Source organism: Leguminivora glycinivorella, chromosome 17, assembly GCF_023078275.1.
Source record: "Leguminivora glycinivorella isolate SPB_JAAS2020 chromosome 17, LegGlyc_1.1, whole genome shotgun sequence".
NCBI classification, from domain to species: domain Eukaryota; kingdom Metazoa; phylum Arthropoda; class Insecta; order Lepidoptera; family Tortricidae; genus Leguminivora; species Leguminivora glycinivorella.
Window position 1 is genome coordinate 20,006,937 of NC_062987.1, and position 12,632 is coordinate 20,019,568.

General features: G+C 40.6%; 1 protein-coding gene across 1 annotated transcript; it reads left to right on the forward strand.

The window, feature by feature from the left end:
* The first annotated feature begins 1,397 nt into the window (after positions 1–1,397).
* On the forward strand, positions 1,398–12,284 carry LOC125235631. The gene is made up of 8 exons (XM_048142227.1): positions 1,398–1,567; positions 3,274–3,399; positions 4,220–4,437; positions 5,702–5,907; positions 6,214–6,249; positions 6,885–7,029; positions 8,102–8,213; positions 12,068–12,284. The coding sequence occupies exons 1-8, from the start codon at positions 1,398–1,400 to the stop codon at positions 12,282–12,284; spliced, it is 1,230 nt and encodes a 409-aa protein (XP_047998184.1).
* The last annotated feature ends 348 nt before the right edge of the window (positions 12,285–12,632 follow it).

Consider the following 12,632-nt stretch of genomic DNA (forward strand, 5'->3'; position numbering starts at 1 on the left):
AGAAATATTTTTTTTATCCATACAAATTAATTCGGCCCGCAACGTAATGCAAACACACTCGCGTTAAACGCTCGTTGACAGTTGTCATTGATTGTCATCGCAACCACATTTACAAGTACATTGCTGCTGGAAAATTTTTCAAAAATTTATTATGGCCTGAAAATTAGGAGTTACTTAAAAACTCCTTTTAATTAATGATAACAATATTGAATTGTATGCCTGGTTTCATTTATCGCCCTTATTAAGTTTACGCACTGTATTTGATTCAACAAGTCGATTTTATAAAAACAACCTGACACATATTGTTTTAAACATATTTTTTTTAGTTTGAATTCGTTTTTATGTTAACTCTTTTTGTTTTGATTATTATTATTGATATTATACAATAGAATGAATGCATGTGAAATATGTAATTATATTGACGATCATAATGTAAATTCGTATAGGTTAACATAGCATAATTTATAATGTAATTTATCATTATGAAATAAATAAAACTAAACTAAACTAAACTAAATATACGTTTGGCTGATTCAAACGGATAAACCGCAACAAGTCGAACCTGTTAAATTCACCATGCAAATTTCTCTCAGTGTACGTTGCGTTATTTTAAAGTTTCTAAAAGTCGTTCCTGGTTGAGGCTGTGAGCCAATCCAAGATGGCGGACAATGAACCAGTTTCTTCCATTCGTAAATGACGTGGAAATTTTCCACGATTACTGGATAAAAAATACTTTGCACACACGTGTGAATAAAATGCAATTTCATCAATCGTTTTTGAAGTAAGTATTAAAAGAGCCTTGTGTGGCAAAATAGTACATTACGATACAAGTGCGTAAAAAAGGAAGTTCGAAATGAGTGGCGATAAATTAAAACACGACCGAAGGGAGTGTTTTAAATCGACACGAGTTACGAATTTCCTTTTCGCACGTGTATCGTACGACGTTTTTCAGTACAGATGAGCCTCCGAAGTTTCGACCTGACATATAATGAACCACTTCTCGCACTAGTGCGTAAAAAAAAACACCATCTGTACTGAAAAAGTAATAAATAACTCCTTACACGGGTTAAATGCAAATATTTACATAATTAAAATAAAATTGGTCTACTGACATACAAAATGCTTTAACGAAGTGTTTTAAGGTTATTTTAATACAAAGTCAATATTTGAAGATCTTTACACGAAAGTTTGGAAACATTTGGCTGTTCACACGATATTCCATGCAGGATAATCTGAGGTTAACTTTTCAGTTTGTAAATTGCTTTGGATTAAAGAGAAACGAAATGTATTTAAAAAAAATCTAATGTTCTAACATTTTTACGGCTTCACACTTAGAGGTACAATCAAGGTGACACATCTTTAAAAACAGTGAAATCTTTGCGGCGTTTGCTGTAAAAATGTCAAAAACTGTCACAGGCTCAGGACTAATGATGGAAACTTTGACTGTGGCGTCGAAACTTGACTGCTTGACAGTGCTTCAGGAAGATCATAACGAGGACTACGTCTGGCGTGAGACGCAGGTGGGCTGCAAGGTTCTGCTGCTGCTGCAGGAGATGCTCAGGTTCAAGTGAGTACAAGACGTACAAGTTGCTGTGAGAGTAACAGCTCAGCCACGACATTGGTCTAAGCGCGACAGCGGTGAGCGGCAGCCATACGTGCGAATGAAAAGTCCCATCGCTGTGTCTCGCTCCAATGTATGACCGCCTCTCACCGCTGTCGCGCTTAGACCAATGTCGTGGCTGGGCCGTAAATGTAAGGTCTGAGTGGAGCGTTCGGCTGGGTTTACAGCGGGGCGGGCGTGCGACCCTATGCAGCCTCGACTTAGGACACTTCTATGAGCTTCAATTGTTTGATATGCACGCCGCACGCCCCACCGATCGCTCCGCTTCAAGCGTCCACTCAGACCTCACACTAAAGCTAGTGTGCGTAGCCGAATGTAAAAAGAAAGAAAGAAAGAAAATATTTATTTGCTTAAACATGGTAATTGCATAGAGATGTTTAAAGTAATTACTAATTAAATTGTATCACATGCTTAGCCAAAACAAATATGTACTCTATCGCTTTTGCGTATTGGTGCGACTGTCGGCGTCTGGCATCGACGATTGCCATTTGGCTACGCCGGCCGAATGGATGCTCATAATGAAATGAAATATTTATTGTGCAAGCAGGCATATCACAATGCGCATATGAACGTCAAATAAAGCTACGCCGGCTCTAACCCTACGCCTCAGCCGAGAAGATTTCATTCCCTCCTCAGTTGGAGGGGAGTATCCACTATGAGACCGGCAAGAAACTCGGCGGGCCACTTCTTTTCAAAACATTACGTCTTATAATTAACATGCATTAAAAAACAAGACACAATTTAAATATTATACAGGACTTACACTTATTGTAGATTAAGAGCCCAGGCCCGCCAGACCTTCCTCAAATTCTTAAGGATGAAACTTTGGGACAATGTAGAGTTCACATCGGCGTTTAATGTGTGCATATTTTCCAGTTCGGCCCATCGGCCAATTTTTTGCTATCAAGTGATGAAGGTGAAAAAAAAAGTGCTTACTTTCCTTAACACTTTCGAAACCGGGCTCTACGCGGCGCTACGACATTTTCGCTACATACGGGTTTCCCCATGTAATCGGCTACGCTTCTACGAGCGGTGTGCCCGACAGTCGGGTTCTTGGTAGCGAAAGTGTTAAATTCTCAAGGCTGATTTTTATATATGTGTTAGAGCACGTTGTTAGAAATTGGTTATCATCAATGCCAGACCGCTTCCGCCGGCCATAACTTTTACCAGACGCGACAAAGTTGGCAAAAAACGACTCTAACTTACCTCATTTTCTCAAGCCTGATTTTGATATATGATACGCAGGGACCTGTAACTAGACCGTTTGTAAGCAGCCAGACCAATCGGATGGACCCAACCATCCGCCAGACCGACTTAAAGTTTCGATATGAGCATTAGTAGAATTGAAATATTCCGGGTCTATAAAAGCTAAAAACTTGAATTTTCTACATTAAGCTACGTGTATATTGTATACTTGACGTAATAAGCGACTTTCAAAAATTTTACTTCTAAGGAAATAAAAAAATAAAAGTTTATATGTGGTGCAAGATTAATTTTGAACTAGAAAATATGCACACATTAACCGCCGATATGAACTCTACATTGTCCCAAAGTTTCATCCTTGAGAATTTGAGGAAGGTCTGGCGGGCCTGGGCTCTGGGTCTATTGTTACACATTAGCGATTATTATATGCTCCAGGGATTTTTTTACAGCATCACCTATATAAGCAAAGTGAGCATAAATGACGTCGATGGAGTGGACATCTTCGCCAAGCCCCACTCTCTATGGTCTACCGTTGGATCGAACTGCGCGCCTATCGCGCCTATCCTCGATTGGAAGTAATAAATCAATGTTTTGTGTACTAAGTTTGGCTTTATAACACTGTTTATGGTTCACTGCACTTAATTCAGTCACTTAGTCTTCCATTACCCTCCATCGCCGTCATCTTATCATTAATTTGCTTTTGTTTCATATCATGTTTCACACAGTCCATCCACCTCTTTGTCGGTTTTTCTCGCCCGTTACTTCCTACATATATGTGACGTTATCTGGGTAAAGGGACCTTACTGTCGATGGCGCTTACGGCGTTATGAACGATGATCGTATACAAATACGACCCCGCGAGACGTAAGCACCACCAACAATAAAGTCCCTTTACCCAGGTAACTGCACATATTCATTCGTAATTCTTTTCCCATCACATGACTTTCATACCTTCGCATAACATTTCCATACCATGCTAGTCGATTCGACTACATGGAATCCGAATCCGGTCGTCGTACATACATACATACATACAATCACGTCTGTTGCCCAGAGGGGTAGACAGAGACCACGGATTTCCATTTACTATGATCCTGATTAACCAATTTCGCTTCACACATTTTCATAACATTTCTCATACACGCTCGTCGGCTTCGAGTACTTCTGACTTGGCCTTTTTGCATTATTTCCCCGATTTGATCAAGAAAAGTTCGCCTAGGTCTTCCATTTCCACTCTTTTTTCATATACAGAATCTTCGTTAATCTCCTCTCATCCATCCTCTCTACATGCCCGAACCACCTTAACATACCCATCTCAATCTTAGTCACCACATCTACATCCACTCCACGCTTGTATCTAATACGGTCGAAATAATATCCTTTATTTTCTTGCAGGTTCGGCTACATCCTCCGTCGCCCATCCTCCGAACCACAGCATTTCTACAGCCTCTCCTTCTCAGCCACAGTATGGCAGTTCGTAGTCGCCATGACACTGCTGGTTTCCGTGCTGTTTTATATCCTCAACCGAGCTGAACAGAAGCTGGCCGGAGAAAACCTTAGATGCTACTTCTGGAATGAATTTCTGATTGCGCTTGGGATCATCTGTCAGCATTGTAAGATGCTACAATTACACACAAAACCCATAATTATCTGATGATTTATTTCGTGCATGGTATACAAAGTAAATAATAAAAGCGCTGGTGGTTTAGCGGCAAGAGCGTGCGACTTTCGATCCGGAGGTTGCGGCTTCGAACGCCGGCTCGTACCAATGAGTTTTTCGGAATTTATGTGCGAAATGTCATCTGATACTTGTCAGTCGCTTTTAGGTGAAGGAAAACATCGTGAGAAAACCGGAATAATTCCAATAAGGCCTAGTTACCCTTCATTTGGAAGGTCAGATGGCAGTCGCTTTCGTAAAACCTACGCCTACGCCAAATCTTGGAATGTAGTTGTCAGAGCGGACCCCAGGCTCCCATGAGCCGTGGCAAATGATTATAACACAAGGAGTATGATGATGGTATATAAAGTAATTTAAGGATAGTCAAGTTCTTTATACAAGGTGCTCGCGAGGAACCCGCATAACTTGAACCACGCGTTTCTGAGGCCAAAAGAAAGAAAAAAATCTTATATGAATTTGATATTTAAAAAAAATGTTTTTGTGTTTTTTTTTTAACTTTTTTGGACGTATTTTCTCATAAAACGTAATTTTTATCCATAAAGTTGGCAATTAAAATGAGTTTCTTAATTTATTTTTCTAAAATCCAAATTTTTTTAAAGTTTTTCTTGTCACATTTTGACATCTATCAATAACGACTGTGAGACTATGCTCCACAATTGCGCATCAGCGCCGTTAAGAAGACCTTTTCTACTGAGTAACAATACGGAAATGTTTTTTTTTAATTGGCAATAACTCTGAAACTAGACGAAATCTAGAAAAGTTTATATGACATTTTAGTCTTAAAATGTGACCAAGAATATGCCGTTAAAGTTATATGGTTTCCTTGCGACCTTGTATAACGAGGCTATGACAAACACAAAAAGAGCTTTTATCTCAAACGGAGTAAGGCCTCAATGCACGCTCATATTGGGCGTTTGGCCTGCATGTCAAACAATTGAAACTCATACCAGTGTCCTCAGTCCACTCTGCTGGGTGGACGCACGCTCGCCCGCTCCGAGCGTCCAGGGTGCGTAGCCGAATGGCACAAACGCTCATGAAACGCTCACGAAACGAAACGCTAGTAGATATCTATCTATTTCGCTTGTGCGTATTGGCGCGACAGAGCCAGACTAACTGGCGTGGCGTTTCGTTTTCGTTTGGCGTCGGAGAAATGCCATTCGGCTACGCACGCTGTTAATATACGAGTATTATTTTACCAGATATTTCAATCAACGTAATGGAACTATCTTCTCGGCGTATCGCGTTCATAAGTTTCTTCCTATTCTCCTACATAATACACTGTCATTATACGTCTACCCTGCTCTCGGATCTGGTGCATGACAGAGACAACGATATGGATTTGGGCACTTTAAGCGACAGTGATTATGAACATGTTGTGTTGGATACAGTGGCTAGTATAATCCAGGTAAGAACAGTAACTGAAAATGTTGTGTTCCCTTGTATAACTATTTGTGGCCTTAAATTGAATCCGCATTCTAAACCGTGAGTGTAGCGAGTGGAATCCTTCGCTTGCTCGGGTATCACTGGTATCAGTATTGGCGCGTGTGGTCAAATGTCAATATTTAGGGGGGGGGGGGGAATTAGATAATTTGTATGGACAGTCGAACATCCCCTTTCCGCTTATTTTAGAGGATTTTGTTATGTTGTAACAAGTCACTATCTAGGCTCATTTATATTCCTAAAGCGTTTTTAAAATTTCATTTAATTTCAGGTTATTGTTGACCAGCTTGGCGATAAAAATAATAAAGTAAGTTACGCTTTTCCGGCTTTAAGTTCCGTTTTTGGCTAACACTTTTTTTTTTTCTAACCTAACCTAACCTGACCACAAAATTAAAAATTTGAAAAAATCCCCCGACCGCGACATTGTGGACCGATTTTTATGAAACATGGCTAAGAATTTTCCCGATTAACTCAGTTTTCAAACATAAAAACTAAATCGAAATCGGTTCATCCGTTCGGGAGCTACGACGCCACAGACAGACATACACACAGACATACAGACAAACAGACAAACAGACAGACAGACACGTCAAACTTATAACACCCCGTCGTTTTTGCGTCGGGGGTTAAAAATGTAGGGCGAAGGTTAATTGTAGGTACATAAAAAAATTTTCTTTTGCGTCTTTTGAAGTGAAACTCGAGTGCAAAATGAGTTTATGTTTGTTTTTTAATAATTTGAACAAATAGCAATGTAAAATATTTAAAACAGTAAAACGATGGACGTAACTAAACGCAAAAACGTGATGGTCACTTGAAAAAATATTTTTGAGGTTATGTTGTTTGTTTCAAGTTGTTTATATTCAAGTCTCACTTCTTCCGCGCTTGTTACACGCACTGTTTTTTTGTGACAAGATTTGTTTGACCATCTATACTTAATTTCAGATGTCTCCTCAGCGTATGAGCTACGTTCAGAAGAATTTGATCAACATTCGGGTAGTGAATATCAGCGCGGGTCTCGAGGAGGTCAAAATGGGCAAATCAGCTCTTCTATCTGACTACGTATCCTTGTTTCCAGCTGCTATAAAGTGTAAGTTCAATATTTAATGAATGGGACGACGTTATTATAGAACATTGCTACACCCTAATCGCTATTTCTATCGCTATCGATATTGCTATCGCTATTGCCATCGTTATCGCTATCACTACACCCTTCGAAACGAAGTCGCCCGCCTCGTCTGTCTGTGTGTGTGTCTGTTTGCGATTAACTCAAAAGTACGGATTTTCATGCGATTTTCACCAACTAGTATAAATACAGAGATTTAAAAAAAACCGGCCAAGAGCGTGTCGGGCCACGCTCAGTGTAGGGTTCCGTAGTTTTCCGTATTTTTCTCAAAAACTACTGAACCTATCAAGTTCAAAACAATTTTCCTAGAAAGTCTTTATAAAGTTCTACTTTTGTGATTTTTTTCATATTTTTTAAACATATGGTTCAAAAGTTAGAGGGGGGGGGACGCACTTTTTTTTCCTTTAGGAGCGATTATTTCCAAAAATATTAATATTATCAAAAAACGATCTGAGGGAACCCTTATTCATTTTTAAATACCTATCCAACAATATATCACACGTTGAGGTTGGAATGAAAAAAAAATATCAGCCCCCACTTTACATGTAGGGGGGTACCCTAATAAAACATTTTTTTCCATTTTTTATTTTTGCACTTTGTTGGCGTGATTGATATACATATTGGTACCAAATTTCAGCTTTCTAGTACTTACGGTTACTGAGATTATCCGCGGACGGACGGACAGACGGACGGACGGACGGACGGACGGACGGACGGACAGACGGACGGACGGACAGACAGACATGGCGAAACTATAAGGGTTCCTAGTTGACTACGGAACCCTAAAAAAGGATCAACCTTGTTTTTTACTTAGATTCCTTAAAAATCTCTCTTCCAGTACCTAACAGAAATAAATATACTTGGAAAAATTCGACCCTAGTCACCTGTCTGTGTGTGTCTGTCTGTGGCATCGTAGCTCCTGAACGGATGAACCGATTTTGATTTAGTTTTTTTTTATTTGAAAGGTGAATTCGTTGGGAGTGAAAATCGGTCCACTATGTCAGAAGTTTTTTCAAAATTTTTATTTTAATTTCAGCATTCACCAAGGAAGAAGCCTGCGATTTTATTAACGTTGATATGATTTCTCACGTTCTCAAGTATCTTGTTGCTTCCAAAAACTTCAAATACACTGAGGAGTTCAAAATGAGGTAATAAGCTTTTTTTGCAAAAACGCCCCACGATAAAACGAAGGGATGTTATAAGTTTGACGGATTTGTCTGTGTGTTTGTCTGTCTGTCTGCCTGTTTGTTTGTCTGTCTGTCTCTGTGTGTGTGTCTGCCCGTGGAATCGTAGCTCCCGAAGGATGAATCTATTTAGATTTCGTTTTTATGTCTGAAAGCTGAGTTAGTCGGGAGTGTTCTTAGCCATGTTTCATGAAAATCGGTCTAATATGTCGTGGTCGGCGGTTTTTTCAAAATTTTAATTTTGTGGTTAGGTTACTGAAACAAGCTTTTATCGCCGACTATACCTTTCTTTCAACAGTCATGTACTGCTCTCCGATATCCGAGACGTTTCTAAAAACCCCTTACTCGATGGGGATACGAAGTTTCATAACAAGTTTCGAAGTGAAGTTTCGAAGTTTAGTTAAGATTAGTAGTAAACATTAAATAAATGTCATATACAAAGAAAAAGTGACCAAAGCCTCCAGTGCTCCGAGCTGGAATCGAACCAGCGTACTCCGCTTACCGGGCGAATGCCAGAACCACTCGGCTATCGGTCCACGAAAGCAAGGGTCGAAATTTCACGAGCCTTCGGAAATGTCATATACTTAGAAATTTCGACCCTTGCTTTCGTGGACCGATAGCCGAGTGGTTCTGGCATTCGCCCGGTAAGCGGAGTACGCTGGTTTGATTCCAGCTCGGAGCACTGGAGGCTTTGGTCACTTTTTCTTTGTATATGACATTTATTTAATGTTTAGAACATAATAGTAGTGTTACTACTTAAAATAACAAGTTAAAATATTTTTTCTATGAAAGTAATTTAATTTGTTCTTAGAAGATTAGTAGTTAAGAAAAAACATGTTATTTGTAATTATTTATAGAAATAAACAGTTTAATTTTTTTTTAACAGAGTTCTTATGACCACCTTTCTACTCCATCATCAGATGATACCATAATATTGCATTGTCACGTGATTTACAGATGTGTGCATAATTTCAGCTCATTCGGAAACTAGGAAGTGGGTCAAATTTAGCTTCTACGTTTTGACTCAAGCTAAAATACAAACAGGCAAGTTGAATAAAAGCTTGTAAAAATGTGGATAAAATGCGCTTTTACCGTTAGTCTACCGACCTCCCTCTACAGACTAAGTAGTCAGCAGGCCCTTTTACTCCGGAAAGGAGGAATTTCCTCCCGCGGACGCTACGGCTGTGGAATGAGCTCCCTGCCGAGGTATTTCCGATGAGCTACAGTATGGGGTTTTTCAAAAAAGGATTGTCCAAGTTTCTAATGGGTCGGCAACGCGCATGTGACACCCCTTGAGTTGCCGTCCATAGGTTACGGTGACCGCTTTCCATCAGGCGGACTGTATACCTGTTTCCCACCGACGTGGTATTGAAAAAAATAGAAAAATCACACCTCCGGCAGGACTTGAACCTGCGACCTACTTTGGCGGAGCAGTCGCTATGACCAACTAAGCCACGGAGACTTTTTTAAACCAGGTCGGTGGCAAACAGGCATACGGTCCGGCTGATGGAAAGCGAATGCGGTAACCTATGGACGCCTGCAACTCAAAGGGGTGTCGCATGCGCGCCTGCTAGATCTCCTCCAATATTTATTTTCTGTCTGTCTGTTCTATCTGTTGTTGTAAGAACCTTTTCTGTATTTTTAATCTTTTTTGACCCCCGATGCCAAAACGAAGGGGTGTTATAAGTTTGACGTGTCTGTCTGTCTGTCTGTCTGTCCGTCTGCCTGTCTGTCTGTGTCTGTTTGTCTGTCTGTCTGTGTGTGTGTCTGTCTGTGGCATCGTAGCTCCCGAACGGATGAACCGATTTAGATTTAGTTTTTTTTGTTTGAAAGTTGAGTTAGTCGGGAGTGTTCTTAGCCATGTTTCATGAAAATCGGTCCACTATGTCGCGGTCGGGGGTTTTTTCAAAATTTTAATTTTGTGGTTAGGTTATGTTAATACTTACTTTGATTAAAATCGCTGAACCGCTGATCGAAGTTCTGGTGGCCCAACGGTAAGAGCGTGCAACTTTCGATCTGGAGGTCGCGGGTTCGAACCCCGGCTCGTACCAATGAGATTTTCGGAACTTATATGCGAAATGTCATTTCATATTTGCCAGTCGCTTTTCGGTGAAGGAAAACATCGTGAGAAAACCGGACTAATTCCTCCTAGGTAACCTTCGGGTTGGAAGGTCAGATGGCGGTCGCTTTCGTAAAACTAGTGCCTACGCCAAATCTTGGGATTAGTTGTCAAAGCGGACCCCAGGCTCCCATGAGCCGTGGCAAATGCCGGGATAACGCCAGGAGGATGATGACGGACGACTTTGATTAAAATAATTCAGTACATTTTTGGACGTCATCGTTATTTTTGAAATCAAACGTTCTCCTTTGTTGCTTTCTGTAAAAATATCGTTCAATGGATATTTTAGAATTATTTGTATTTATCAAAAGAAATATAATGTGGGTCTGATATCGTTCTGAGCGGTCGATTACAATTTAAAATCATATTTTTATATTCTCTTGGGTTAGGCTCGTTCGCTGATCAATCTTAATAAAATGTATTAAGTTTATTTTTAGAAAACACTTTATTTAATTGAGTACTTACGACATTATTGTTAGTACCAATTACATACTAAGAGCGGTTTAGCAGTACAATCCGAAATATTCCAATACTTTGGCTTTGGCTAGTCTGTGGCCAAGAGTAAGACCATAAAAAAAAACGGATCCGTGAAAATAAGATCCATCATTCATCATCAAGTGGCGCGGACGGGTCCACGACTCCACGCGGACGACAACATCAACTTCAAACAAATTGCTCTTGCAGATCGCTCCGCGCGGTCGGTCCGTGTGATACTAACGCCGTGTCTTGCGTGGGCGACGGTCGCGCGACCGTCGCCGTCACGTCTCATACTTCCATATCGATAAGGTTTGATTTCGTATGCGTCGCATCGCCGTCGCGCGACCATCGCGCGACCGTCGCCCACGCAAGCCACGGCGTAAGGGCCCATTTAGACGGTACGAGAACTTGCATACGAGTTTTATTACATTGCGGTATTTGATGGATCTGAAAAATTGTGTGACCTCAACAGCCCGCAATGTAACTAAAATCGCACGCGAGTTCGCACGCTGTCTAAATCTGGGGGGCTACCATGAAGTGCTAAAGCCGTTCAGTTTAGGTTGAGAGAGAGAGGGACGGAGCTATGGAACTGCTATAGCTTCGTCCCTTTCTCTCAACCTAAACTGAACGGCTTTAGCACTTCATGGTAACCCCCCAGGCCTAAAACCAGCCTTGACGTGAGTATGGGCATTTTCAGAATTTAGTACCCTCCATTTAGCGTAAGTTGTTAGCGAAAAAGTAACTCACTGTCAGTTTTGTGACGATAATTAAGCATGAAATTTCAATCAAAATATTATTTTTGTGTTAATTACATAAACTTTAAGCGATAATCTACATTCAGGATGTGAAAAAGTAAATTTTTATACAGATTCTATGCTTAAAATTGTCGTTACACAACTGACAACTAGTTAACTTACGCTAATTGGGGGACCCAAATTCTGAAAATGACCGTATGGCACTGGTCCCATCGCGAGCTAGTAAGCTATGAGCTATAGGCTATAAAAACGAACAAAAGATAAGCACTCCCGTGCAAATAAAAGAGACACGGCGATTTTGATAGCTCACCGCTGGGCGAGTAACTATAAAAATCGCCGTGTCTCTTTTATTTGCACGGGAACGACTATCTTTTGTTCGTTTTTATAGCCGATAGCTCATAGCTTACTAGCTCGCGGTGGGACCAGTGCCTATATCCGTAATTCATAATATAACTTTTTTTTTACAGTACCCTACGTGCTCACGAAACCGGTATTCTGCAGCGATTACTCAGCCCATACAGAACCCCGGTCCTCCACACTTGCGTCAGCTCTCTTCAAGCCCACATAGGACTAGTAAGAAATCCTCTCATACTACTGGCATGCTGCTATGTTCTGTGCGGACTTATGTTAGTCGCTGAACGAATGCATTACAAGAGGTATAAGGTGTGGCCGTATGTGAACTAGAATAAACTAATTCTTAGAACAAATTAATTTATTCTCATAGAAAATAATTTAATTTCTATTTTTAGTAGACACACTTTAAACTGAAATAAATGTCATATACAAAGAAAAAGTGACCAAGGCTTCCAAGTGTTCAAAGCTGGATTCGAACCAGCGTCCTCCGTTATCGCGTGGGGGCGCCATAAGCCTTCGGTAATTGTGTCATATACTTGAAAATTTCGACCCTTGCCACCGTGTCCGAATGGCCGAGTGGTTTAGGCATCCGTCGCGATAACGGACGACGCTGGTTCGAATCCAGTTTGAACACTTGGAGGCCTTGGTCACTTTTTCTTTGTATATGACATTTATTTC

Coding starts and splice junctions, on each gene's coding strand:
- LOC125235631 (XM_048142227.1), top strand. CDS start 1,398: ATGTCAAAAACTGTCACAGGCTCAGGACTAATGATGGAAACTTTGACT. Junction 6,250..6,884: donor TTGGCGATAAAAATAATAAA/GTAAGTTACGCT, acceptor ACTTAATTTCAG/ATGTCTCCTCAGCGTATGAG. Junction 7,030..8,101: donor GTTTCCAGCTGCTATAAAGT/GTAAGTTCAATA, acceptor TTTTAATTTCAG/CATTCACCAAGGAAGAAGCC.